The sequence below is a fragment of the Anser brachyrhynchus genome, assembly GCF_964034855.1.
Source record: "Anser brachyrhynchus genome assembly, chromosome: 6".
Lineage (NCBI taxonomy): Eukaryota > Metazoa > Chordata > Aves > Anseriformes > Anatidae > Anser > Anser brachyrhynchus.
Window position 1 is genome coordinate 17,042,408 of NC_137700.1, and position 27,731 is coordinate 17,070,138.

At 39.7% G+C, this 27,731-nt stretch overlaps 1 protein-coding gene and 1 long non-coding RNA gene across 9 annotated transcripts in view; one reads left to right on the plus strand and one right to left on the minus strand.

The window, feature by feature from the left end:
• Positions 1-14,686, plus strand: LOC308197473. The gene is made up of 3 exons (XR_013952953.1): positions 1-918; positions 13,461-13,526; positions 14,170-14,686. It is a non-coding gene; the product is annotated as an uncharacterized lncRNA (long non-coding RNA).
• The window catches only part of RHOBTB1 (Rho related BTB domain containing 1), a 52,403-nt gene continuing 34,048 nt past the window's right edge, over positions 9,377-27,731 (minus strand). For 6 of the 8 annotated variants that reach the window (XM_080597961.1, XM_080597962.1, XM_080597963.1 and 3 more), the window contains 7 exons: positions 21,320-21,505; positions 18,597-19,567; positions 18,055-18,173; positions 15,466-15,616; positions 13,747-13,835; positions 12,151-12,256; positions 9,377-11,642 (listed from right to left, as the gene is read on the minus strand). In XM_080597961.1, coding sequence (XP_080454087.1) covers positions 11,473-11,642; positions 12,151-12,256; positions 13,747-13,835; positions 15,466-15,616; positions 18,055-18,173; positions 18,597-19,567; positions 21,320-21,505 — 1,792 coding nt within the window. In that variant the 3' untranslated portion in view covers positions 9,377-11,472. The remainder of the gene's footprint in view (positions 11,643-12,150; positions 12,257-13,746; positions 13,836-15,465; positions 15,617-18,054; positions 18,174-18,596; positions 19,568-21,319; positions 21,506-27,731) is intronic. The other 2 variants (XM_080597967.1, XM_080597968.1) reach the window with 2 other exon arrangements.

A 27,731-nucleotide genomic window follows, 5' to 3' on the forward strand; every position in this document is an offset into this window, starting at 1 on the left:
TGTTTCCCCCCCTTACCTGATTTAAATTGGTTTTCTTCTTCAGTCATGTAAGAAGTAATACGTTAGGGAAGAAAATGTTACATTACATGGCCTATGGGAAGCTTTCTTCCTTTTCATGGGATTTTTGTCATTTTGTTACAAGAGGCAATGTTTTTATTCTGGTAGCAATCTAGGTCTGTATTTGTTTAACTTGTATGTTTGCTTACAGACTGAGGTAAGCATTCCTTAAGGTTTCCTCTGCTCTGTGTTGGTACCAAGATTGTGGTCTAGTAGAAGCCTTTTCCTCCTGGTTTTGTTGGGGTTGGCCTTATGCAAGCTTATGACACTGCAGGAGGCCTTTTGTAAGGAAATAACTGTAAGCTCCTGTTGTCTTTAGACTTCAGTCTCTGCTTCCTGCTGCTATACTATATTATTGTGCTAAAGAAAGAGGTGGTTAAGGAATGAGCAGTAAAACCCCTAATAACTACAGGGATGAGTTGTTATATGGGACATCTCTTGACCACAAATCCTAGCTGGTTATTAATAGCTGGAAAAATGCCTTGCTTAAAGTTATAGAAGGCATTGATGCTGCAGCCTGGTACAATGATTGAGGATAAATAGATGTGGGGATCTCTGTGCAGCAATTAGTTTCTACATAATATCTTTATCCATTGTTTTTTTCCCTATTCAGTGGGGTAATCTGCTTATTTCACAAAGGTGTTATAGTGCTAAATTAATCTTAGTAAGATGCTTTTATAGCCCTACCTAGTATACTACAGATATGTTACTGATTAGCAATTCCTATTGCTTGAATGAGGCTTTCAACAAACCATTCAGCTCTTATTTTACTTTTTTTTAGACGCTGAAATACACTTCATTTGACACTTTTCTTTCCTGTCTCCTCTGCTTCTGGCAACCTTCAAAATCCTCAGCAAGTAGGTAAAGTACCCCAAAACAGAGAAGCTGAGCCTCATTTATCAGGAAATGTGTGTGTTCTCCTACCTAGCCACAGAGATATATCATAACGAACTGTGCAAAGATAGATTTGGTGGGTGGTAGGCTCTCATGTACCACGCAGCAGAAAGCAGGGCCAAAAAGAGGCCATCTGCATGGCTGGCCCACATCCAAGGGCAATGGGTATAAAGGCTGTCCTAGCAGCTCACCTGTGATACAGCTCAACTAGCTGCTCCTGTGTCCTCCTGCAGCTGGAGGTCTGAGGGTGGCTGTGTAAGAGGAAGGACTTGGAGCTGTGTTTGTGTGTGAGGCTTGCAGGCATTCTCAGCTAAAGCAATTACAGGTGAATCCACTAGTGGTGGTGATTGTGCATCTAAAAACAAGCCTCAGTTTCTCTTGGTGTTGTCTACTACCTACTGTTCAGCCTCACTTAAATACTAGCACTTTTCCCCCCCCCTAGTCCAAAAGGCAGTGAAGTATGTGATATTTTCAAGGGCCCATTTGTTCTGACAGTATGTCACTAGCACAGGGCAAGGACAAAAGACACTACTCTCCCTGAACTTTAAAATTTTGGTCTATTTTTAGGGAAAAGCATTTTTTTGATAACCAGCTTAGGTACTGACAAACTCAATGCTTACACCGAAGTGTTATGCCTAAGGTTTGGGTCTCTAATGAAAAACTGGCACTACACCGTTGTGTGAATATAGCTCTCAGTTAGCGGAACTCAGGAATTACTCAAAAGGTGTTTAAGGCTGATGGAGCAATGTGCTGTGACTGCAATCTGGTATCCTCATATCCTCCTATCTGGGAGGAGCATTGCCCTTTCTTCCTCATGAGAAATAGTGAGGGCTAGTCTATCTGGCTCTGACTAGACCTTATTTTCTCCTATCTGAACTTCTGCACGAGCTCTCAACACTAATGGTAGTACTTGCCCAAAACAAAGCTTTCCTTCTACTCTGATGTGAGTGTACCCACAGTCATCTTTAATCACATGGCTTAAGAAAAGCTTAAGGAGAAGGATGTATTGGGGGAAGATGGGAAGAACCATTTCAGTTATAAAGGCAATTGTAGGCAGATCTATATTTAAACATACATCATTTTTATTATAAATAAGGTCTAACTTAAACTAAGCGCTTGGAGCCAGAAAACCACAGGACGGAAGCTCAGGGGCATAGTTGCAGCTTGCTGTTTAAAGGGTCCTCAGCTGCTCTGGATGGAAGTGAGAAGCTCCCACTGCAGGGATGATGCCAGACCTTGTGCTATCTATCTGGAGCTGAGAATTGAAGTGAGGTGGCAGGAGTCAGAAGGCTTGCAGTCCCATTTTTAGGTGAAAAAGCATGGCAAAAGCCATGAAAACACTGATCCACCAGCCAGCGAAGAACTCATCAGAGACATATAAATACAACTTCACACACTTTAATGTGTGTAAACCGTTCAACAAAATAAATTATGCTACAGTGGCCAAGTAGTAAAAGGCCTTAAGAAAACTGAAAAAGCTTATAATAATGAAAGGCTATTCCCTGAGCAATAGAAGAAATGTGTATCGTGCGAAGTGATGGTGCTTTGTCAGCCTTGTGTGTGAAAAGAATAAGCAAAGTGAGTAAGCAGCGAGATGAAGAGGGTGGACAGAATTGTTAGCAAGGCACAGTACTTACCTTGTCCCTCTGTGGTCAACAGGCTGATGGCTACACTTAAAGACATCTTCCTACTACTACTGCTCACTGCTTTTTTCTTAATATGCTACTGTACAGCCTGGAACTGGAAACTGATTAATTCCCAAAAGGCAAAGGGGCAACCTAAAGAACAGTGCAGCACAGCTGACTGGGGGGGTTGCAGCACAAAGCTGGATCTAACATATTACTTAGGTGCTCGGTTAGAGCTATATGATTCAAGGCACTTTAAAAAAAAAAAAAAAATCCTGACAGGCATCTTGCTAAATTATGTGATAACGCACAGTATGAACATCACCCAGAATCATCACCAGCACTTACTGCAGATTGTGGGGAAAGATCTCATCATTCATGAAATATATTGGGCAGGACTTATCCATCTCATTCCCAGGAGATGGTGCCTGGGTCTAACTACTGTACTCAAAGGGGCTTCTGCTTTGCGGTCTTTCCATCTGTAGGCACTATCACTTCATGGATCTGGCCCTCTCTAATAGACTAACCCTTTGCATGGAACTATGCAAGAACAATACTGCCTTCCACAAACAGATGAGGGATGAATCCCTCTTCTTTCCCCTTCACATGCTGAGTCTGTGCTTGCCATCGGCAGGCAAGTGATGAGTGCCTGAATGGACACCAGATGTAAGGCTAAACCATCCAAATACAAGTGGTTCTGCCCATAGGAGAGGGAGGGAAATAGCAGAGAAGTATTTCTGCAGTGAAATGGGAGCCTTCTTAGGGAGTGCCACAGCAGATGAGTGCTCAGTTATTCCCTGATAGCCTTTCCACCTTTCATGAGTTTTGGCTTCTCCAATTTTTTTCCCACCCCAGGCTGAACACAGCCCTCAGTGTAATACAGATAACTGCTTTCTTAGTAGGCAAAAAGGACTACTACTTCCTGAAGAGATTTCTGATTTCCTAGAGTGTGCCAATCTCACAAATGTGCAGACAACTCAGCACAAAAATAGTGATTGTGCCACTATGCCCTCCTTAAGCCCAATTGCAGCCTGTATCAAAGAATGAGGATATTCATGAAATGTCAAGTGCCCAAATCAGATGGTTTTGACTTGATTAGCTCTCCACTCAAATGCTGTCAAATCAGAAAATGACATTGTAGCTGACTGTTGAATGGACAAGGAGAAAATGTCATGGCTGTGTTTTACTCCCCAGGTATTGCAATTAAGACCAAAAGGGAATTCAATGAGAAGATGTCTTGCACTGATGGGTCCCTGAAAGAAAATGGCAATAGAAGGAGCAAATTAGCTGATCTGGTAGCTTACGCCTGACAGTCCGTTCAAGAACTTATGATTAGCTGTGCACCTAAAAGAGAGATCGGGTCAGGTATTACTTGGTTGCATGATCCTGAAAAAATCACTTCTTTGTTTTGTAGCAGAGTTGAAATGCAGATAATGACCCAGAGCCAGTGTGGTAAAGCTTTTGGATAAACATCCAATAGATGAAAAGTGTCCTGTGGCAGCAATAGACTCTTGTGAACAGTGGAGAGAAGTGGAGATAGTGTCCAGCCTGACGGGATGTGGCTTAGTGAATGGGCAATAATTCCATTCAGTGCAGCTGGTGCAGAAAAGGCATGCTCGAGTGCTGCACGTTAACCTGTAAAAAAGTGAGTGATTTTTTTTTTCTATGCATGCTCTCATCAATGCCACCTGGATTTATTATTAGCACTCATTGTTACAAAGACTGCTCTCAGTGCTAGTGCATCAAGAGATCTAGCTAGCCCCACAGAAAGTGTTCTGCAAAAATGGCAGGGAAAAATCCCTTTTAGGTATTCACACGCTCCTTTGCAGTGAGCTGGGTGGGAAAAGACACACCAACCTCTGCAGCTTGAATCCTTCTTTTCCATCTTTTTTGGAGCACAGAGAACAGCAGTGCTGGGTCAGACCAAGGATCCATGTGTCCTTTATGCTGCCTTCAATACCCAGAGAAAGAAGATTGCGACTAAGTAGTGACACCTCTCCTGAAAACTCCCAGCATTTGTTTGACTTGGGAAACTGCTCAGTCAGGCATAGTCTATGTATTTATTAACTTCAGTAAACATCTCATTCATGGACCTTTCCAGATCTCCTGTGAACTTGTGTAAGCTCTTTGCATTCCCAGTGTCACAAGGCAAGTTCAGCAACTTGACTGCCCTGAATGGGCACCTGGCTGATCAGGACTCAAAAACCAGCTTAGAATTAGTGAAGGTGCAATAGGCTGAATTACTGGATTTCTGCTTGATGTCTGTGTACCCAGGTTTAAAAACAAACAAACAAACAAAAAAGCTTTTGAAGACTGAGGGGAGAACGTAATTCTAACTTGGCGTCATCTCCCTGGACTAAATCCAACCCATATTTTATGGACTGGGAGGGTGAGGAATGTCTCCTTAGTATTTCTTCCTAGAGAAAAGGAAAAGCCATGGAGCTAGATGAGAACAGCAAGGTTATCAAATGCTGCACCTACAGTTGCAGCTTATGCAGCAAGTGCCTATCTTTTACAGGTATGTGGCACATCTGCTCCATGTACTGCTAGTCAGTACAGGCCACAGAATTCCTTCCTGGAGCCCTAAAGCAAGCTCAGACCAACAGTACCTACCGCAGTGCATAGCAAAGAGGTAGCAGATGGTGAATCATTTTATGACATCTAACAAACTCTAAGGCACCAGCCTCTTTACCCCCCTCCTCAGCTACGTAGGGACAATCAGTTCTATCAACAGCTAGGAAAAGTCTGCCTGGCTACCCCAGTACTGACCTTCAGTCCCCTCCTCATGGTCAGAGAGACTAGAGATGCTTAAGAAAGCGAGTCTTTAATTTAATTACCCAATTACCTCTTGATAACTGGCCAATAATCTTTTGAGGGAGCCATTTCTATTTTTTTATTCCTCTTATTTTTTTTCCACAAAACTAAGTTTGCTATGACTACAGCAGACAAACTTGCCATAAAAACTGTGTGAAGTGCAGACATCAGTCTCCACAGCATGTTACCACTGCTATTCATTTTCTATCATTTGTAACCTGAGAAAGAAAAGGACATGCAGCAGTGGGGACTACAGTCCTCCATTGACTGCAGCACCTTCCAGAGATGTACTCTCATCAGGCCAGGAATCACTTCAACATCCTCAAACTTTCCTGTCCTTGTCCCGCTGAAATGAAATGGGAACAAAGCTGAGGAGGTCCTGTCTCCTCAGGTGAGTCTGAGGGAGGCAGGAAAAGTTGTGTACCCTGGCCATGCTGGACAGTTAGAAAGTAAGAGGCAAATCTTCCTCTTCAAAGATGAATAATGACTGAGCAAGTATTTACACTTGACTGCAAGTGTTTGCACTTAACTGAGATTGTTTTACAGAGTGCTGTGTGTCTTATGGACTGCAGGACCAGTGACACTAGGTCCCATTTCCTGCATGCCAATGCAGCCCTTCCTGCAGACTCTGCAACATGGGAACAGGGAGGATGCAGAGCTCCCAGAGAACCCCTGGGGGCTCCTTTAGAAACCCCCTTTCTTCATACTGCCAGTGGAAGAGATGTCATTTATCAGACTATTTTATCATGTGATAAGATTTGTTAATCAACTAAAAACTAACCCCAGACACCTCACAAAAGAAAATGTGAATGCCTGTGTTGATTAATTCACATCTACAGAACTTTGTAAGCAGGCTGTAAATCTAAATGAGGATCCAGGACAAATCTAAAGAATAATCTGTGCAACATGTAGAGCACACTCTGATGTTTATAAGGGGGTGGGAGAATCGCATCTATTACTTGCTTAGAATGAACATCTTATATTTATGACTAAGATGCATTTTTAATTATATACCCTTAAACTGCTGATTTTTTTTTTTAACCTCTGAAAACCAGAACTGGTATCTACAGGGAACCTCCCCTTTCCCAGTTGATCATCTTTGAATGGTACCTGAAAAGCTGTCGTCATGCTGTCATGCAGCTGGTACCTGTGTCTGTGACTCCGTCTCTGACTTCCTGTTTGTTTTTTGGAAACTGTTGAATGCTTCTACCTTGAAATCCCTGAACAGGTCAATCCCTGGCTGACACAGAGCTTCATTGTTCTGCTATATGCTGTCCCAGTGGAGGAGAGTAGCTGGAGATCCCTTGTATGTTGGGATAAGGACCTCACTGTTCTGGAATAACCTTTGACATCGGACAAAAAAAAATAAACCAAGTCCAGCAGGTGGTACTGGGCTCCTCTGTAGGTCAGCTGACTGACTGGGGGGTATCAGCACTGCATGGAAAAGGACTTGAGATGAATCAGCAATATAATATGTCTTCACTGCAATGTGTACGGGGGAGTGTGTGCAGAACCTCTGTCTGGGCACAGCGACAGCTGCAAAACAGCCCAGCAGGAAGTTGTAGTGGTATGGCCTGCTTACAAATGAAATAGTAAGGCTAAACAATTGCAAAGGAGCCATCACAACTGTTGTCCTATGGTAACTGCTCTCTCTGAATCACATCTTAATCTTCTCAGTTTGACTTTCTCCAGAGCTTAGATACATTAGCATAATCATTCTTCCATTTCTAATGTTCAAATTTTCTTCTTAGCCTCGTGCAGCCTTGATCCAAAAGCTTTTCAAATTTCTACAAGAAATCAAGATTTTTATGTAAGCAGCAGTGAGGGATTTAGTTTTTCTGAACAGATATACGATAGTCCCATTGTTCTGTCTGCTAGTGTAGAATCAATTTGTGACACAGATTATATTTTTTTAGCTGAAGGCAATGGTGTATGTTAGCTGACAGTGAATTAACTTGTAGCGCCTGTAGAATGGGGATTATTGCTGCTAATACACTCCTATCATGCATGCAGCACACAGAGCAAACTTCTGTTATCAGATTTGGAACAAAGACAAGTAACAATGTCTAAGTTCATTAGGTGGTACCTCAAAGCCCAAAGTGTGTGTGCGCATGTGCAGAGTCTCTTATCCACTTCAATAGGAATTTTGCCTATTAGGAAGTAGACTCATGTAAATGCTGTTAAATCATTTTCAGGATTCAGGAGTGGCAAGCAACCCACTTTAAAGACACCTCACTGCATAGTACATGCCTTGAGCTCCAACCCAGAGTAAATAAACGCTAGATTATCTGATGACAAAAGTATAAAAGGGAAAAAAGGGATAGAAGAGGGACAAAACCTGTGGTTTTATCTGACAAAGACAGCAAATCTCTTCTAGCCTGACAAAGACTAGTCTGATGAAATGAAATGTTACCACTTTCTGGAGTTTAGATACCAAAATCAATCCTATCTGGTATATTAAATCTTTACCTAAATAACTGTGTAAAGGAGATGGAAGACTTGGCCCTCAGAACAGGATTTCCAAGATGCCTTCAGTCATACTCCCACCGCTTGTTACTGGAACATGGCAGGGAAAAACTTTCATTTTACAAACTGAACCCTTCAGGGTATAAATTGCTGTGTTTGAAGGGTATTTGTGGGTAAGCTGATGAAGAATTAGGGCAATAAAGTACAGTGGTGCTCCTCCCTTACTTCCTCTGGTACTATCACGCTGTCAGTGCTCAGAAGGGATGTCCAGATTACCCTCTTCTATGAGGTAATCCTTTTTAATTCATCCATGTATTTAGTGCTATCTAGCTTTCCTTTACACATCTTGAAGCCTGATCCAACCAGAAGACAATTCTGACTACATCTTCAGTAAATGAAATTAGCAAGTTGCAGCTGGTCTGGCCAATCCTCTATTACTCACAAAACACTTTATTTCTGGCTCTGGTGAGCTATTTGTGGGTTGGGAGGCTGAAAGCACCGGTTTGAGTGTTGATGCAGGTTCTTTAGGCCAGACCTTACTTGCTTGCAGTTCTCTCTCTTAGGAAAAACAAACAGAAGAACACTGTTTCTAAGAAATAAGCTGAGACTCTCCAGAAAGAAAAGATACGCAACTTTCTCTAAATGGCCATAATAATTAAAAAACAAAACTAAAAACCAACCCAAAGAGTAACACTTCTAATTTGATCCCTTCATGCCGCCAGTTTTATCATAATCATTCTTGTGTTTTTTTTGTCAGTATTGATCCAACCGCCTTTTCTAATGGTAAATTCAAAGGAATAAAATTTTGCTTCCAAAAATATTCTAAATCACTGACATATATAACATTCTCAAATTGCACTTGAGGAGAAATGCACATTGTGTTCTGAATGCAACGTCCTTTGTATTGCCTAAGAGCTTTAAGAAAAAAAATCACAAATGACGTTCTTTGCATGACATCTTGTAAAAATCTTCTGGAGAAGCACCATCTTTCTACCTTTATCAATTTATAAAGTCTGTATTTGAGGATGTAGTTTCTGAGAGCCCACTAACAGGTAATTAGGATTTCTGTATAATGGCTGACAACAACAGTAGTGAGAAAGCATGAAAAACAATGGCTGTAGAAAGTTTAGAGTCTGCTGAGAACCTTATGGAGTTCCTGCTGTTTACCTGCATTTTTCCTCCCCTTGGCTGTCATGACTAATTAGTTTCATGTCCCTTGGGTAATATCATGGTAATTAAATATCAGAAATCATGTGGAAAAGTGGCAGGAGATTTTTTTTTGTTTTGTTATCCAGTTTAACAGTAAGCAACAAGCACAGACCTTGCCCCATCCCCATCATATACAAACACTATAGGGCTTCCTTGTTACATTCCCAATCATAAATCCTAATATGCCATACAAGAGTCAGCTCAGCAAAATTCAATGAATAATATCACAGCTGCATGCTTACAAGTGGCTATAAAAAGGGTGGAATCCTTTTTACGAATTTAGAAAGCTTCTTCAGAGAGATGAGAGACAATTTGTAACTAAACCATTTTATTGACTTTTTTTCAAAATAAAAAACACAAAATAACCACCATGATTAAAGGCCATAGACAGCATTAACCAAATGAACCAGCCACTTGGTTATAGTAGCTGATAACTAGCACAACTGGATATTATTGCATATACCTCAGGTTCATTTATATATCCATTAGTTTGGCAAGATTACAATCATACAGTAGCTTTGGTTGTGTAAAACCTAGTAGCGATACTTAAAACGTGACTAGTTAATGTTTCATGACAACAAATACTTATCTCACCTTAGTCTTGATGCATCTTTTCTCAGTCTGTCTTCTCTACAATTTTCATCTTCACTGACCAAGAATTAAGGAGACTATATTTGCAGCCGTCACTTATAGCCCTTCTTTATCACCATACGGTGACAAATCTTTACCAGGGTAGGAATCTGCCACTTGCTTGCCTTATAAAAGTCTGTAGAGCAGCATCTCTTTCCATGCTGGGCAGCTTCTACCACCCTGCAGTAGCATCTGCCAAGAATTACTCCGGTCAGAACTCAAATAGGTAGAGATGTATATGGCTTTCGGTCCAAAGCATTTCCTGACCTACAGCATGGGGGCTTGACCATACTGCCTTGCCTTTGAATACAGGAAAAAAACAAAAAACAGCTTTTCACAGTGGTATGCTGAGATGCCAGCACAAAACAATATTAACAGACCTAATACACAATACTACCCTTGGTTACAGAATTGTGCCTGAGACACTGTACAGGATTGCATGTGTATGTCCTACAGTCTATGTATTTTAGTTTTGGTCTTTTAAAAATGCTCTCACCCCTTTGTAATCTAGTGTAATACTGCAGCTTTAGCGCAATGGTTGATAAAAAGTCATAAACACGCAAGATATTTGAAAACTCTGTAGGCTTTTTCCTTTTTGCATCACTCATGTGGAATTCCATCATTCTGCCTCAGCTTTCTGGGAATACCTGTTTCCAGAGGAAATATATGACCTACTTAAAAATAATCTAACACTTTGAATTCAATCTTGGAAAAGTTACAAAACAATTCGGATCAAACTGAAGTGATGGTGTGTGAAGATCATTCTTCGCTTACAAAAGGCTATAACACTAGATAACTCTTACTTGGTTTTGCAGCCCTTTCATTTGCTTGCACTAAAGCAAAATGGAATTCGGCATGAGGAGTGGCTGCATGGTTAAGATTTCACCGAACAAGGTAACTGCCATGCAGTAATTCAAATGCAAGCAGTATAACTGCTTTTTGTATTCACATCCGTACTAATATAAGGATATAAATTAATAAGCCCTTCTAAATGGTTTTAGAAATATCCTCTTTGATCTAGACATTTAAAACCTCTGAATACTTAGAATCACTAGATTTCACATGGCCCACAACTCCATAATTATTTGCACTTACATGGCAAATATTAGAAATACATTTGCCTGCAGTTGAACGGGTAATTATACTACCTATTATTCAGCTAAGCAAAGATCAAGCGCTCTATAACTTGCAGTTACTGGATCTTATTCTAACCCTTTACTTCAGAAAGGTAAAATAATCACCTAATTATATCACCAATGCACAGTACTTTAAAAAACAAAACTTATACTAGGCAGCTAGATTTTTTTTCCTAAGATGACTTTTTATGAGATACTCTAAAAGCTGTCTCTTATGACTGAGGATTGTCTATTTCACTGTACTCGCATAGTAAAAATAGTTAAAATCTAATACAAAGCTGCTACATGGTTATTTTGTGGTTTGTAAAATAAAATGATATCCAGACTTTTTTCTGAACAAAATACACTAGACAGTATAAAAATATTTCCCAATTGGAGATTGAAACGTTAATGCTGGATTCTTTTTTTGGTATAAAAAGAAATGTAATAATGGTAGACATTTATCTGCTTCCTAACCAAAAATATACATATGACTTTGAGGAGCTGTTCCAGGCTCACTTTCAGTGAGCTTGTGCTTTTGACCCTAGCAATAATAAATGCACACGTGGAACAGAGTTTCCTGAAAACCTGAACTATATCTTATTTCTAACAATAAGACTAACTTCGGACGCTGGCTATGGATTTCCAGTTATGTGCTTTGTTCAGGCAACTACAGCAGAGGAATTCCAGAAGCACCACTTCCGCTTTGAATGGTGTTTATTCAGTGCAACATCTTCTTTTTCTCTTTCTTTCTTAACTCGCTGGTAGTGATCTTCTTCCTTTAAATACCACACAGGTGGCCAGCGATGCCTCTCAAAATATTCTTGATTATCTGATTAAAAAGAAACAAAGTCCCAAAACAAAATGGTAAGTTACACATTCAGAAACATCTTGATTGTCTGCCAAAAGCTCTACAGCTAATCATTTATCCAGTGTCTGCGTTAGCTGGCTTATCAGGAATTTCCCCAGTTTCCTGATATGTCTTACGGGTGAAAAGAGTTTGAGAGCAGCTGCACCTGAGACCTCAGTCCACCAAAGAAGAGTATAAAAATGCAAGCCCTCTACAGCATGTATCTTTTATCACGGAGCCTGAAAACAGCTCTGTTCCTTCTAGCGTCACTGAAATAGGTATAGAACATAATGCTTGCCCAGGAATCAGGCTAATGACTATGACCTTTCCTTATAGATTAGAAGAATATATGAATGCTACACAAGATAGCTGAGCTATGAGACTGAACCTCTGCACTACCTGAGCTCATCTTTGTCTTCACATATAATGGACTGGATGGGGAGAAAGAAGGGAAAGCCTCATGAAAACTGAGGAGGAAAGTTGCTCATACCTGAAGATTTAGCTTTGATTTCCTTGCGGAATTTGGAGCAAACACTGTTGTAATTGGTGCAGATGTAGTGCAAGCACCACGCTGCCAGCTGGTTAGCGTTGTGAAACTGTAAAAAAAAACCAAAAAACAAGAAGCATATTCCACTTCCTGAAGTTACCATTTATTTTTCAGCCTCGACTAACAATTCAAGTTAGAGTCATCCTTAGTAGACATATATCTGGTAGCACTCTCCCAAGCTTACAGGGAATCTTTTGAGGTTGAATTGCCCTCTATATGTCCCAGACCTTGTCAGACAATTCTGCTGGAGCACAGTGGCCCAAAAGGCTCATGAATAGGTGCTTAGCATGCAGATTATCTGGCAAACTGCACTTAATCCCACACAGGATCTGAGCCTGAGGCACACTAGACCTCATTTTTCTGGTATGTTTGTACCAGTTATGTTGCCCTGTCAGTTACTACAAAGCCTACTCTGAAGTAACTCACTGTGAAACTACAGTCATTGACAGAATTCAAGCACTACTGAAAGCTCAAAACAAAATCTAGTACAAGCTTCCTACAGTCATAAAGAAGCAAGAACTATAATGCAAATCAGACTGTAATCATGTGTATCTATTCTGGCATTCTGACTGTCTATTACCATCTCAGGTTATAAAACATCACACAGCTGTACAGGGCACAGAGGATATCGTAACAGTAGTTAGACACATTACTTCTGCCTTCAAGCAGAAAAATAAAAGGAAGAACCCTTCATAAAATCAAAATTCAGTGATGTAAGCTGCCTTTTCTTGGAAGGGGTTAAGTCCTAGTTTTGTAACAGCACTCAAGATATTGCAAGAGGCACTTGAAAGCAGCTGCAGGACATCTTGCATGGTGGTCAGCTTCTGCTGTATTTCAGTGCTACTTTAACTCCAGGCTTAAGACAAGCTGGAGCCAGACACATCATTAGTGCGAAATCAAGAATAATTTGATTAAAAGATATTTTAATTTGTACTACTACAAGCTAAATAGCAAATACTACTTGTATTTGGTAGACTGCTGTAGCACTCATTTTGGAAAACAGAAGTGTGCAGTTTAACTGAGTTGGGGGCTCTCTGTTTGCATGGTTTCTGAGACTCAAAAAACATTGAAATGTGTTTAAATACGAAGCACTCTGACTGGCTTTGAGTAGCCAGTTTAAGCATTAAGTCTAAGAATATAAAAAGTTTTGATGTTACAATACAGGCCTAAATGTATCTACACAAACTACAGAGAGGAACCCAAGAATCAGTTACCATTACTAAGCTGAGCATCTCCATTATGTTAAATTTCAGATTGCTAAAACATGGGCATGAGACTGAGGAGCTTGGAAGCTTCAAGGTCAAGACAAATTAAAACAGGTATTTGAAAGACAACTACCCCCAGTTTACTTACATAGATGTTTCATCTTTGAACTAATGTAAAAACCTCCTTTATAATAGAAATACATCTCAGTTTTATTGTCAGTCACTCTCAGAACTAAAGATTGAGTTTCTTAGATGCAATGCTCAGAACCAATAAGGTGCTAAAAGTAAGTACTGCAGTTGACCAGAGTATCTTTAAAAAACAGCACGCACTAACCTGAGCCAATTCCAAATAGGACAGTACTTCTCCATCTATTGCAATGCCACTCACTGAGGCTTTTGTCAGCTCTTGTACAGCATGCTGTTCTGTTAGAGAAGAAAACTCATCAGTCACATGGGAAACGGTCACATTTCAAGGTCAGATCATCCACCACTAACAAGGAAACAAGAAGCCACGTTCTTCCTCCTTCTAGTGTTAGCTGTATCATTATGCAAGTGGCACATTCACCTGGATATTCTGAGCAACTTCAGATGTGACCAAAGCCAAATTCTGGCCTTTACAGTTATGTCTGGATATTCTGCATCACTGGTACAAACTCTCTTACTCCAACGGAGCATAGTCCACATTAGTACCTGCCCCTTTGTCTCAACCCAAAGTATTCATTTCTGTTTTCATTCACATTTGTTATCTTTCTTACAGAAAATGAGCCTGCAACTAATAATCACTTACAGAAGGACGAAGTTCAGCAGTTGCCTATTTCTGTCGGAGTGCAAACTTACAAATTAGAAAAATGGACCAGCTGTCTCTTTTGGGTAGTACAAAAGCGATAGCCAAGTTTTTAGGCAACAGCAGACTGCTGCAGATACATTGAGTAAACACAGCACTAATGTAGAAAAGTTCATTTCAAGTCCTCTCAGATTAGTTGTTCCTAGGGAGCCAGCTACCCAAAAAGCTACTTCAAGAGAGTCTCCTTAAGCCTTTTCTAGAAGCAAAAACATCTTAGAGGTTTGAGTGTTTATTGGGGCATTTTGTGAACTGATTTGGCCCTACTGAGTTAAGCTGTCGGCAGTAGAAAACTCAAAAATTGTTTCATTAAGAATTAAATAGAATAAAATATTATTAATAACATATGTATATTTATGCCGCAACTACTTAGAAGGAATAATCAGGCAGTAAAGAGTTGGTCTGTCACAACCAGTGAAGACAAGATACACATTCCTGATGCACAACTGAAGGAGAGCTAGGATTTGGTATGTGATTAAAATTTGCATGCATTTTTGTCATGTTAACACGTGCAAGCTTTGCTTCATCTGTCTCTGAGAGTTTTGGCCTTGACCATGCGTTTAGAACAATGACAAGTTACTTACATAGAGACAAACAAAAATAAATCCCAGAGGTCTAGAGTATGCATGGATTTAATTTTAAAACTAAACAGTATCCTATCCGGTCATTTTTCTCTAAACATGTGATAGGAAACCCTCTTCCTGAAATGAAGGTTGAATATCCATGTATATACCAAAATATCCAACTCCCATTTGGGTAGTGAAAAGAGATCCAGATAGCATTTCTAAAACATGACCATCTCAATGAGTTTTGAATTGATTCAGTTACCCCTTTTGAACAGAAACGTGTAAAGGAACACTTCACTTCATTACATGATGAAAAGTCCAGTGTTCATCCTGTTTTCAGGTAAATTATTAACTTCTGAATGGATACTACAAAGGACTTACATTGTATCAAGGCTAAAGAGAAGGTTTACTATTCCAATTCTTAAAGCACAGAATACTTCAATGTTCTGAGACAGTTTTGCACAAAACTGAAAAAGGCAAGAAATACGTTTTTATGTATGGAAATATGAGTTTGCATTACAATTTTCCTTTCAGGGGAAAAAAAGTTTCCTTCATGTGAAAAAAAATATTCTGTGTTCCAAAATCATTAAGACATGTTTAAGCTGTTGCACAAGACACTGCATTGGACAAAGTCACAAGTCCTTACCTGCTAACGCAACCAGGTGAGGAAGGCAAAACCTATTTGCCAATGCGATTAATTCAAGTGTGTCCAGTTCCTGACTGGAGGACAACTGCTTGGTGTACAAGTAATCTAAAACTGCTTGCATGGAAGTCTTATTTATGTTGGGCAGAACTACCTGGAAAAGATATTTTAAAAAAAAAGTTGTTAATAATTTATGTTTTTTCATAGAAGGGCCATATATTACTTTTGCCACTTTGCTGGACTCTATTTCTCTTCATTTTAGGATTATAAGGAGAATACTTTTCAAGTAAGGAATTCATCATTAACATTCAAGAAGCTGCCAACAGGTTAAGTCTGTGTCCAGAGTCAGATCCTTTGTCAGTGTACGTACAGGCAACTCTGTCAAGTTACTGGAGTTGGACCCACATCAAACAGTGGATCTGCGCAATGCTTTCTAACCTGCAAATGGACAGCTTTGTGGGAAACATTAAAGCTACTGGACACTTTCCATGCCAAATCTCCCTTGGTAGACTTCTGTAGGAATGCAATCTAATCTGTTCCTGGCAAGGGATATTCTGGGGATTCTGTGAATAATCGAAACCAAAGGATAACAAACCAACCAACAAAATAGCCACCAACCCCCCATCCCAAACAAACAAATGCGCACGCACACAAAACCAAAAAACTTTCTCAGTCTGTTTAAAAATAACCAAAGTATCAAAGTAAATGATGGTTGGAAAAGGCTTGAGAACTAAAGAAATGAAGCAAAGAAAATACAAACCATTTCTGTAATTAGCACAATGAAATATCGTGCAACAAAACTACCAAGACTGAGATAAAAGCTGATTTCTCACCAGCACAACCCTAAATCCTTTTCACTGAAGGGACGCCTAAAAGAGGAATGAGAATTAGAAGACCTCACTTTAACCTATCACTGTAGCACCTCAACTGCAGTTTGCATACATGATCATTCCTTCAAGGAGCAGGGTAAACCTGATTCTTGAGGGTCTCAAGGTTGCAGCAGGTAAGCCTGCTTTCAATACCCAAGATAGCTGATTCATTTAATCATCAATTTGTAATGTACATCTTTGCAACTCGAGAGATGCTGCTGGCCCTGAAGAATGCGCTGTGGTATTCTGAAGAACTTGCAGTTAAAAAAAAAAAAAGCAGAGCAGAAAAATAATAATAAAATTATGATGAGAAATTAAATGTGTATGCAACTTGATCTGACTACTTGGAAGGAGTCAGCACATAATTCCTGCTAGAACTGAGTTCACTGTTCCCATATAGCTTGCAGTCAAATTTTGGGGGCTTGGAAATTTTTCTGTCAGCTCTATCTGGGAGGGTGGGATTCAAGACCTGATTTGTTAGTATTAAAGGATGCTCTCATGCATATCAGCCACTCTGGGAAATGCTCAGTTCTCCAAGTAAGAGCAGCTAGTTGTAAACCTCATTCCTTATTAATATGTTTTGCTAATGCAGAGAACAGAAAATTCTGTGAATGAGTTGATACAATGTTGTGTCCCAAATACAAACAAAAAAACCAGATCATTTTGTTTTTGTAAAGCAAAGAAGAACATTAATTAATATCCACATGTATTTTAAAACTTCCAAATTCATTACTGAATGCTTTAAACTCTACAAAAATTGGAAGCTAAATATTTTAAATTGGAAAGATGAGCTAAGACTGTCAAGTTTATCATTAAAAATAGGCTGGTAGAAAATAAATGTGTATTCTTCATTGCCAAGTGTTGCTTGCTACAATCAAACTATGTCCTTTTTTTTAAATGAACCACTTGTTGAACATGCCTTTGGCAAAGGAATTGTTTACATCTGTATTAGAAGAAACAAGAAAAACTGAAGTAGAACATAATCTTCTTGAATATTAAATAGAAAAAAACTCTTCAAACAAGTGAGACCCTTGATGATAGTAAAAACAAAAAAAATTAATAACAAAATAAATCAAAAACTGGTTATGGATAAGACAGAGAGAAAAAAAAAATGCTAGCAGAATGTTTAGAATTTGAAAAACAGACAACAAAAGCACCTGAAAATACAAGGCTTCTGTTGCAAAATCTTAATTCAAAGCATTGAGATCTTTTATACAGCACTTTATATCTGCTTTACTCAAGAGAACAAGCCAATGCCGTAGAGAAGCTGAGCTCAGTTTCTGTCAAAGTACTGTGAAGCCAGCTCCCTTCTCTATCTTCCACATTCTTTAATGTTTTTTTCCTTTTATATTCAATGTCTCCTGTCCCAAGTATTCTTTGAAATGCTTCTGATTGTATAAACATACATTCACACAACTTTAAAGCTTATTCTAAAGAAATTCAGAAATTCATATTTAATTTGTTCCATATCTAATATTTTACAGGATTTCAGGTTTTAAGTGCATGCTCCAACACTGGAGAAAATCTCATGCCTTGTGGAAAATGTCTCATCATCCTAGGAATCCTAATTTAATGCCTTAAGAAGAAAAGCAACCCACTTCTGCAAGGGAAGAAAAGAATAAATATAAAGAATCATTCCAGGGATTAATTGCAACCGTTCAAATAGCTACTGAATGACGATCGCCCCAAATCCATCACACATTATAAGCAAATGGACAAATACCTCACTGTTCAAGCTTTCAATAAACGATCCTCCAAACATAGCAGACATCCATTCACAGCTACAGATCAGTAGTGGCTTGTGGGCATTTATGGTCCCGTCATCCAACTTAAATGTCACATCTGCCATGGAAACAAAGAAACAGGCATGCTGCAAGTCTGGTTTATAGTGAAACTGTGACTCAAGAATGCATGTTTCAATTGCACTTTTTTAACTGGGGACTTCTTTCACTTTTTTCCCCCCTCTCTAAGTTTTTTATACAATTAAGTGAAAATAAAACCTTAAAGCCTCACTTAAAAGAGAGATATTGGATGTTCAACACTTTGGAAAATTGGGTCACTTATTTAAAAGCTTCTGTATAGATTTGGAGAAGTTAAACTCCAGAATCCTAGGCTGACAAAGTTGGTCCTGAGTAACACTGTAGCTTTGGTCTCATCCTTCCTCTCAGAACAATGTAAATTGTCACAGTTTTTGAAGTCTGTGAAGAGACAGCAACATGAATAACAGAATTAGTAATTCTCCTGTTGAAGCGTGTATTTACTCACCAGAAAATGTCCCTTTGCAAAGGCACTCTTTTATCCGATTAGCTTTTCTGACATGAAATGCTTTAGTAATCTCTTGATTCATGAAGGCTTCTTTATTCATAATATTCTCCACCATCATTCGCAAATCAAATACTTCCAAGATCTCAGCAATCTGAGCTAGTCTTGTGAGATCTTTTTCATTTTCATCCAGTTGCCCTGTGTATAAAAACTGCAGAACAGTTCTAAAAGGTCCAGCCTGCACAGATGAATCCATTTTTACCACAGTTACAGGACACATCCTATTCGAGACAGGATTCACTTGCATTTCCTTATGCATACTAAGAAACCCCTTTCCCCAGGATGACAGAGATCTTGCTGCAGAATTTGTTTCACCAGGTTCGGGTTCAAGCGTGTTTAAAGAGTCAGTACTTTCTGGTGCACGAATTTTAATAACATCAGCAGATTTCAAGGATGTCTCCTCACTGTCATAATTTGTCTCAAGGTGACTTGTCAAAACATCGTTACTCATATTTTCTTTTTTATGCTGTGTTTCATCCAACTCTGGACTTCCCTCACATTCCATTAAGAAAAGGTCATAAAACTTTGAAGAGGAGGTAGCTAGGTAAATCTTGTGAGCAAAGATGTAGTCCTGCTCCTGGAGAACAAACATGACGTCTGCGCACAGTGGGCTTTCCAATAAATATCCAGCTTCGTTCATGTTTGGTACAGGACACTCGGGAATTTTGATAACTGGAGGAGGGGCTTTTGGAGGTAGGAATGGAGCCTGAAGCAAAGGTTTTTGGACCTTCTTCAAATGAGATTTCCAGAACTGCAAGTGTCTTCTGGAGATCAGGGCAGCTCTAATTGCATTGTCAAACACATCTTTAATTCCAAATTGGTCAAATACACTGGTTTCATAATATGGTATCCCAAGCTCCTTGGCAACCTCTCTGCCTCTTTCTGGTGGCAAAATGTCTCCTCTTTTGATCGGCCTAGGGTTAAACAAAAATAGATCTCCTCACACACTATGATCGTCACAAGGTTATGCCAGAAAGCAAAGAATTTTGCAAAATGTGTCAGCACCAATTTTGAGATAAATATCATTTAAATGAATACAAAATACAAAATTAAGCCCACAAAGCCCTTTGGAAATCTAGAACTGCTGTATCAGAGAGTTTTAGAATAGCACATAGCTATAATTCTGTTCAAGGTTGGTGGTTTCTCTGCAATGCAACTATGTTACTGAAAATATGTATAAAATTATTTTCACAAAATGGAGTAAGCACTCTCTGTATTAAAGGGAAATTTAAAATAAGAAAAATTGATAGAATGCTTGAGAACTCTCATTATTAAAATAAAAACTTCCTAAAACACCCTTCTACTCAGCCATTCAATCAGTATCTTTCTTTGTATACATACGTTAAGGTCAAGGGGAAACTGTCATGACAGAGATGCCACAAATACAGCTAAATATGAAAAGAGAAATATTTCTTAAGCTCATGCTTTTTAAAGAAAATCACGTTAGCCTATGACAAAGTTGTAACTGAACAAGCACTTCAAGAGACAGGCCCTGTTTTGGCTGGAGAAGCATTATGTGGGAACTCATGAATTTCCAGAGCAGCTCAAGTATATGATATGGGGTAAACAAACCAGAAAACAATCTGGGCTGGTATTCAGTTTCCCAACAAAAAAATTATCTCATCAGAAGATATGACCTCAACAGTGCAGTCTCTGAACACACCATATTGGACAGACACAAGCTGGCAAAGACTTAACACACTCCAGACAACAGCTTGCTTTTGTTGCCAGCTAATAATCAGTTCAGGTGGCAGAAGTCTGTGCTAGACATGTGGAATACTGATTCAAACTTTATTAATAGTGAAATAATAACGGATGGTTAGGGCAGAAAAATAATTTTGAGTTTTGAAAAAAGATTCCCTTTTAAACAGTCAACCAGAAAACCCATCCCACCCACCCAAAGGAGTAATCTGTTTAAAAAAATAAACCTAAGAAAAGCATATTACCAAGTCAAGCATTTGAACACAAGGCAATGCAAAGTTTTGTAAGAACCCATGAAATATTAATTCAGCCCCTTCATGGATATTTGTTACAATAAATTCTTTAATTACATTATCCTAGATATTATTTCCATTAATCTGGTCTCATTTAAATTCATACAAAATGCGGAAACTAGAAGCAAGCAGAAACATGCGAATGCTTCTTTTTTGAATCTGGGAAAAAACAAAGCTTCTCTAGAAGAACCCCCCCACTCTCTCTTTATCTCAGAACTTTAAAAAATTTAATTTGCAAGCACTTATTTTCTGGCACAATCTAGGATTACATTACAGAAGAAAAAAGCATTGAGAATTAAGAAAACATGAACAGAACCTTTCAGTTTAAAATAGTACCTGACAGTAGTGACAGGACAGGACATGATGCACATGTTCGGATAGAGAATGACATATACAAAAATCTCCAGTAATCATCATTATATATAGTAGTGTCCAGACACTCAAGCAAGATTAGATGTCCAATGTGCAAAAACATTGTGGTGAACATATAATAATAACAACTCTGTGTGTTGACGAACTAACCAGCTCAAACAACGGAATTAAAAAGATGCAAGCACATATACTAACATTTTAGAAAAAAAGGGATATAAGGCTCTATCATTTCTCTTTGGAAAGTATTATACCTGATTAACAAAATTATTTTCTTAATTCTTATTTTTGTTTACACTTTACCTTGCCAAAGGCCGTCTGGCTCTGTTAACAGCCTCAAGATCTGCATAGCGGAGATCTAGTTGGCAGCCCACCAGAATGACAGGTGTGCGAGGACAGAAATGTTTGATTTCTTGATACCACATCGTTTTCACATGATTCAGGGAATTAGGATTAGCAATTGAAAAGCACAGAACAACTACATCAGACCTAGAAAGGCAACAAGAAGACACCAGTTAAAACCCAACAAGCATGCTTTCCATTGTAGCTTCACCTGTTTTCATCACTCCAGCTTGAAGCTACTCCACTCTATGCTTTGAACAATGCTCTGACACCCAGACTATCAGGATACATGTTGTTCGTGCAAAGGCTTGATAGAAGCTATGCATATCATCACAAAAGCATGGGAGCACAAAGCCACATACCTAGGAATCACAGAATATCCCAAGTTGGAAGGGACCCATAAGGATCATCAAGTCCAACTCCTGGACCGCACAGGTCTACCAAAAAGTTTAGACCGTGGGACTAAGTGCACAGTCCAATCTCTTCTTAAATTCAGACAGGCTTGGTGCAGTGACTACTTCACTGGAGAGCCTGTTCCAGTGTGCAACCACCCTCTCGGTGAAGAACCTCTTCCTGATGTCCAGCCTCAACTTCCCCTGCCTCAGCTTAACACCGTTCCCGCGGGTCCTATCACTGGTGATAACGGAGAATAGGTCCCCTGCCCCTCCACTCCCCCTCGCGAGGAAGTTGTATACTGCGATGAGGTCCCCCCTCAGCCTCCTCTTCTTCAGGCTGAACAGGCCCAGTGACCTCAGCCGCTCCTCATACGTCTTCCCCTCTAGGCCCTTCACCATCTTTGTCGCCTTCCTCTGGACGCTCTCCAACAGTTTCACGTCCTTTTGTACTGTGGTGCCCAGAACTGCACACAGTACCTGAGGTGAGGCCGCACCAGCGCAGAGCAGAGGGACAATCACTTCCCTCAACCGACTAGCGATGCCGTGCTTGATGCACCCCAGGATACGGTTGGCCTTCCTGGCTGCCAGGGCACACTGCTGGCTCATATTCAACTTGCTGTCAACCACAACCCCCAGATCCCTCTCTGCGGGGCTGCTCTCCAGCATCTCGTCGCCCAGTCTGTACGTATAGCCAGGGTTGCCCCGTCCCAGGTGCAGGACCTGGCACTTGCTTTTGTTAAACTTCATGTGGTTGGTGATCGCCCCAACGAAGCACTGCCCCTCAATGCTGAGAGATGATCTCTGCACGTATAAACAGAGCAATAAGCAGAGAGGCAGAACTTGCCATTCTCTACTTTTATGCTACAGTTATTCACAGGCTGTCACTGCTTGAGAAATAATTCTGCTGACTGGGAGCCTAAACTTCAATTCAAAGATCACTGGTGCTTAGGAGTTAGAAAGGAGTTAGGCAGAACTTCAGAACAGCCACCCAGGCAGACAGATCTCTTCTGAACTTGTCATGGAGAAACACCTTTACTGCACCCTTTTAGATAATAAAATTGCCTCTTCTGCAATGCCCTTTGAACAGGGGTACCTCCAACATCTTTAATAAATAACCTGTTAAAAGGACAAATTACTGCAGAATTTACAGCAATTCCCACTTCTACAGTACAAGTAAAAATAAATTTACAATGGAAATAAAGCACAGCATAGGACAGTACCTCAAATCAGTGCAAGTAGGAAAATATTTGCTAGCTTTTAAAGGTTTTAGGAAAAGGCAAAGTACTTCACTAAATAAAATTGCTTTATAAAGTGTAAGTATGACAATTAAGGTTGGCAGTTCAGCCACCAAACCATCACCTAACTTGTCAGAGCTAGCGCCCTAATGCAGAGAAATGCTTGAGTACTTGTCTCAGAGCATTCCTAACTTGGGACAACTTCATTATTTATAAGTTAGGATGGGATATTACAAAGTGGTTCTCAAGCTCTTGGGTCTCTCATGAGAGAAAAAAAAAAAAGAAAAAACAAAAAACAAACAATGTTGAATTGAAACTCTTAAGAAAAAATGAGAGGAAGGGACATTTTGAGGGGTCAACTTATTCCTAGATAACTGTCAGCAGAATAACCTCAGCAATACCATGTCTCACTTCCATTACTCTTTAATTTAGCACAAATGTGTTGTGTCTGCAGTTTGTGTAATGTACAGAGCAGGAGCAGTGAATCTTAACATTCACCTTTTAAATAATGAAATACCTCCTCAGTGCTGCTTTTTACATTTCACTGAGGGCACAGACATATCCAGCAAGACTGTTTCTAAAGATAGCTGCATACAATACAGGTACCGCTGTGAGCATAAATTTCATGCAAGAGGAATGCTCCAGCTCTGGTTTGTACCTTATACAAACTGCAACCCATCTGTCATATCTAGAGACAAGGCCTTTTCAAAGTGGAAAGCTATCTGCTAAATAGAGAGGGGTAAGTAGCCAATACAAAGGCCTTCTATGTAACAGGCATACATCGATTAAATTCAAACTTGCTCTATTCAAGGTCACGTCAAAATAAAACCAAGACCCCAGTAGACACTTCCTTAGCTCCCAGAAAGGAGTAATCAATGAACCGCTAAGATGAAAAATTTGTGTTACACGTATTCTGATCTGGTCAATTGTTGAATTCAAGATGGTCAGAACTACCAGAGGCAACTGTTGGCTGTCTTTCCAACCCTAACTATGACCAAGCATCCTGGAGAAACAGTCTGTCTTGTTCAAAAACTAATACCTAAGCCAAATAATTGCTGTCCTGAGTATCCAACCCTCCTGACGCTACAAAGCACAAGACATGCAGCATCACATCTCTGCAAACCAGAGGGAAACAGAGCTCCAGCAGGAGCTCGCAAGCAGGAGATGACAACAGCTGCCCTGTAGTGCTGCTGCTGGCCACATGCCTGGGCTCCTGAGATAGCCGGGGCTGAAGACCTGTTCCTTTGGGTGGACAGCCCCAGACTACCCAGCAGACTGGCCCCAGGGCAGCCCTGTGGCCTGGTGTGGGTCCAGCCCTTGCCAAGAAGTGTCACGTCAGCTCGTGTGCTGAGCTGCATGTGCTTCCTGATCAGCTTGTCACCTCTGAGCTTCCCTGGGCAACCACAAAACCAAGCTGGGGGAAGGTTTCTTCACCTTTAACTCCTAATGGGACAAGGAACTGCACCAACAGGACATTTCTCCTTACTGCCTTCTGAATGAAGTAAAAAGGAGAATGAAGAGGTATTTTTTTTTCCCACACTTTATTTATCCTGTGTTAAAATCTGGATTTTCCCTTAAAATGCATATGCTCAGAGTTCTGTACTGTAAATAGCCCTAACAGGATGGGAAAACACTGGGTAGCTACAGAGGTCACAGACTGAACCAGCACCACAGCAGGGGCTGCTAGCTCCTAAAACACATCCACCTTATCACAAGAAATTAAGTTTTCATTCAAGTCATGAACATGATTTGCACTGTTAGCACAAAACAGAGACAGAAAACTGTGAGAAAGTTTAACTATCTACATAGGACTGTGAACATTTGGCAAAAATGGACCTTTGGAAACTTTAATCAAAAAACCTACATTTCATTTTAATGCCGAAGGCACACTTACAACTTGCCAACTTCCCAGTATAAAATTTGGTTTGACAACTATTCATAAAAGCGAGAACCTGTCAGGTTAAAATAAGGCATTAATATTTCCCAAACAGTAAAAAATATATACTCCCAGGGAATGTAAAAGAATAAGATTTTTTTAAAAAAATCTAATTTATTGCCATTTTTTTGTGGTTTGGTTATTGAACAACACTGAAGGATGAATGAGTTTTACTTTCACTTTCTTCTTTCACTCTGTAGCAGTATATAAAAAAATGCAAGCTACTTTTTTTCAAAAAAGAAATTTAATAACCAACTCCCAGTAAAATTCAGAAATGATTCAAGAAATATTTCCACCGACTTGAAAACCTAGAAGTGTTTAAGAACTTCTCCAGCACATTCCTCCTAGAGCACCATCCGAGATGAGCACAGAAGACATCCCTTGCACGCACTTTTGTCAAATACAGTAGAAGCATGTGGTTATACTCAAGGCATATCCTGATGTTTGATATTGAAATACCAGAAGAAACAAAGATAAGTATTACACACACACACAAAAAAAAAAAACAAAACAAAAACAACAACAAAAAACCACCAGCAAAGAGAAAGAGTAGCTTGGATATCCAATTCATTGTTTTGTAGATTCAGTTGTTTGTGTTAGAAACGCATAACTGATTTATTTTTAAATTCTGCTTTCCATAGGCTTATCAGAAGAAACTATGAGTCATCTACTCTTATTTGAAACATCTAAACATACCACCAAACTCGTAATTTCTGCATGACTTGCTCCAGTGTGGGACAAGCCAACGGTGCAATGCTCTGCACTACCAGTGCAAGAGAACGGGTTTCTTCCTACTCACTGGGGCTGCAAACAGAAGGGAGCACAATGTGGACGTGTAGGACTTGGCAGGTGGATAAAGGGAACAGGTTCTCTCAGCTGTAGGCCAATCAACCACCACTCACGTTATCACCTCCTGGCTGACCAGTCTCCGGCATTGGAGTCACACATAAAAGCACAAGAGCATTTAAAATGCTCCCCACGGAGTTGCGGAAATAATTCTTAATGCAAAACATTTGCATCTGAAGCCAGCCCAGCTTGGCATAAACATAGTTAAGGACAACCTGTAGGATGCTTCGGTAGGCAAAGAAAGCATGTCATAAACATTCTGGGATGCAACATGTCTACAAACATAGGTATTACCTCAATGCATTCAGTGATACATATCCAAACCTGGATAAGAAGAACTTCTGGCAGAAGCAACAACCCCTTTTAGACTTCACAGAATGAAAAAGAAACCCCCAGAGAACCCCATCTCTGGCAGGAATCAGTACATGGTGCGCTGCCATCTTGGGAGTTCCTAGCGTGTGAGATACGAACTCTGTAAGATGTACAGAGAACACTCCAAGTCACTGCAGAAAAGCAAGTAGTACAGCACAAAGACAAGCCAATTTTATTTTAGCAACCTCAGGATTCAGCAGTAGTCAAACTACAGAAAACCACTGTAACCACCTGAAGTTTCTCAGCAATCACTACAATCAGAAACTCTTAACGTGGGGGAGAACAGGCAGTGTGTTAGCTGTGTGACAAGCCTTTCTGAAAGAGCTGTTAAAAGCAGCAGAGAGTTAGTTTTCTGCATGAGGCTCTTTTCTGTAACATACTCCATTGGTTTGGGACTGAGATTTTGAAAGACTCATCTGCTTACATGTTCTGTATGTTCCTGAGCTGGCATAATGAGCTGCACTGCAGAGAAACTTATACACCACACTAGTGAGCCATCTCTCAATGACAAACTGCTATGCATTTTCATCTTTCCTAATACTTTTATTTTAGACAGAATTTCACGGAAACAGCAATATTAAATGGCATCTCATAAATTCTATGACAAGCGTGCTTAAAAGTTTAACATTTCTTAGTCTGAAACTAGAGTTATAAACTGTAGTGATGGCTGCAGATATGCTAACGGGTTTATGTCTCATTCAAAAAACAGGATGCCTTCTGAAATGTACACGCTGTATTACTTAGGAAGAAGTTCTCTCTAGTTTATAATTTACGAGATACTGGCAAAAACTGCTGCATGCAAGAATTGCTGGTCACGTGTATGGGGTATCATTTGTCATATAGTCATGGAATAATACTGTTTGCTTTGTAAAGACGAAGAAATAAAGCTGAGGAATACAGAATGTGAAGAGGAGACGTGTCTTATCTGGAAATAAATGCAAGGAGTGGGAAAGAGGGCAGAAGAAAGGTTGAACTGTATTGCTACGCTATATTCATGTCTTTCTAGAGGACGAGTTAGAAGTATACATTCTATTTTAGAGAGCTTAAATGAGACCCAAAAAGAGTCAAGTCCGACAGAATCAGTTTAAGGATAGACAAGTTATATTTTGTATGACAAGAAGTCTGTTACACATGCTTATTCAAATGAAACTTTAAGAATAGACTGGGGGGAAGGGAAAAAAAAACAGTGGATTTCTCCTCTTATTTTTTCCCTATTTCTAGATATCAGCTTTCTCTGATAAGAACCGGGGTCAAAATAATGGAGTCTATTCTTAGAATTTTATAGAATCTTAGAATTTTAGAGATTTTTTTCTTTGATAGAAGTTCATCCAAACTGCTAGACCCACTTGAATTTACCATTACAGCTAATCCTTAGATGTTTATTTATCAATTAAAAGTTGTTTTGCTTTTGATTCTTCTCATTTTTTCCTTACACACTTCCCATAATATTCCCCTGTGGTTCCTCAGAAACCCGTGTCACAGCTGAACTCATCCTATTTCAGACAGAATTGGACACGACCTATCTCTAGTGTCTACCTGCATAGCCTTTCAACCACCTGAAAGATTGCGTAGGGCAGCCTGGGTGCAAA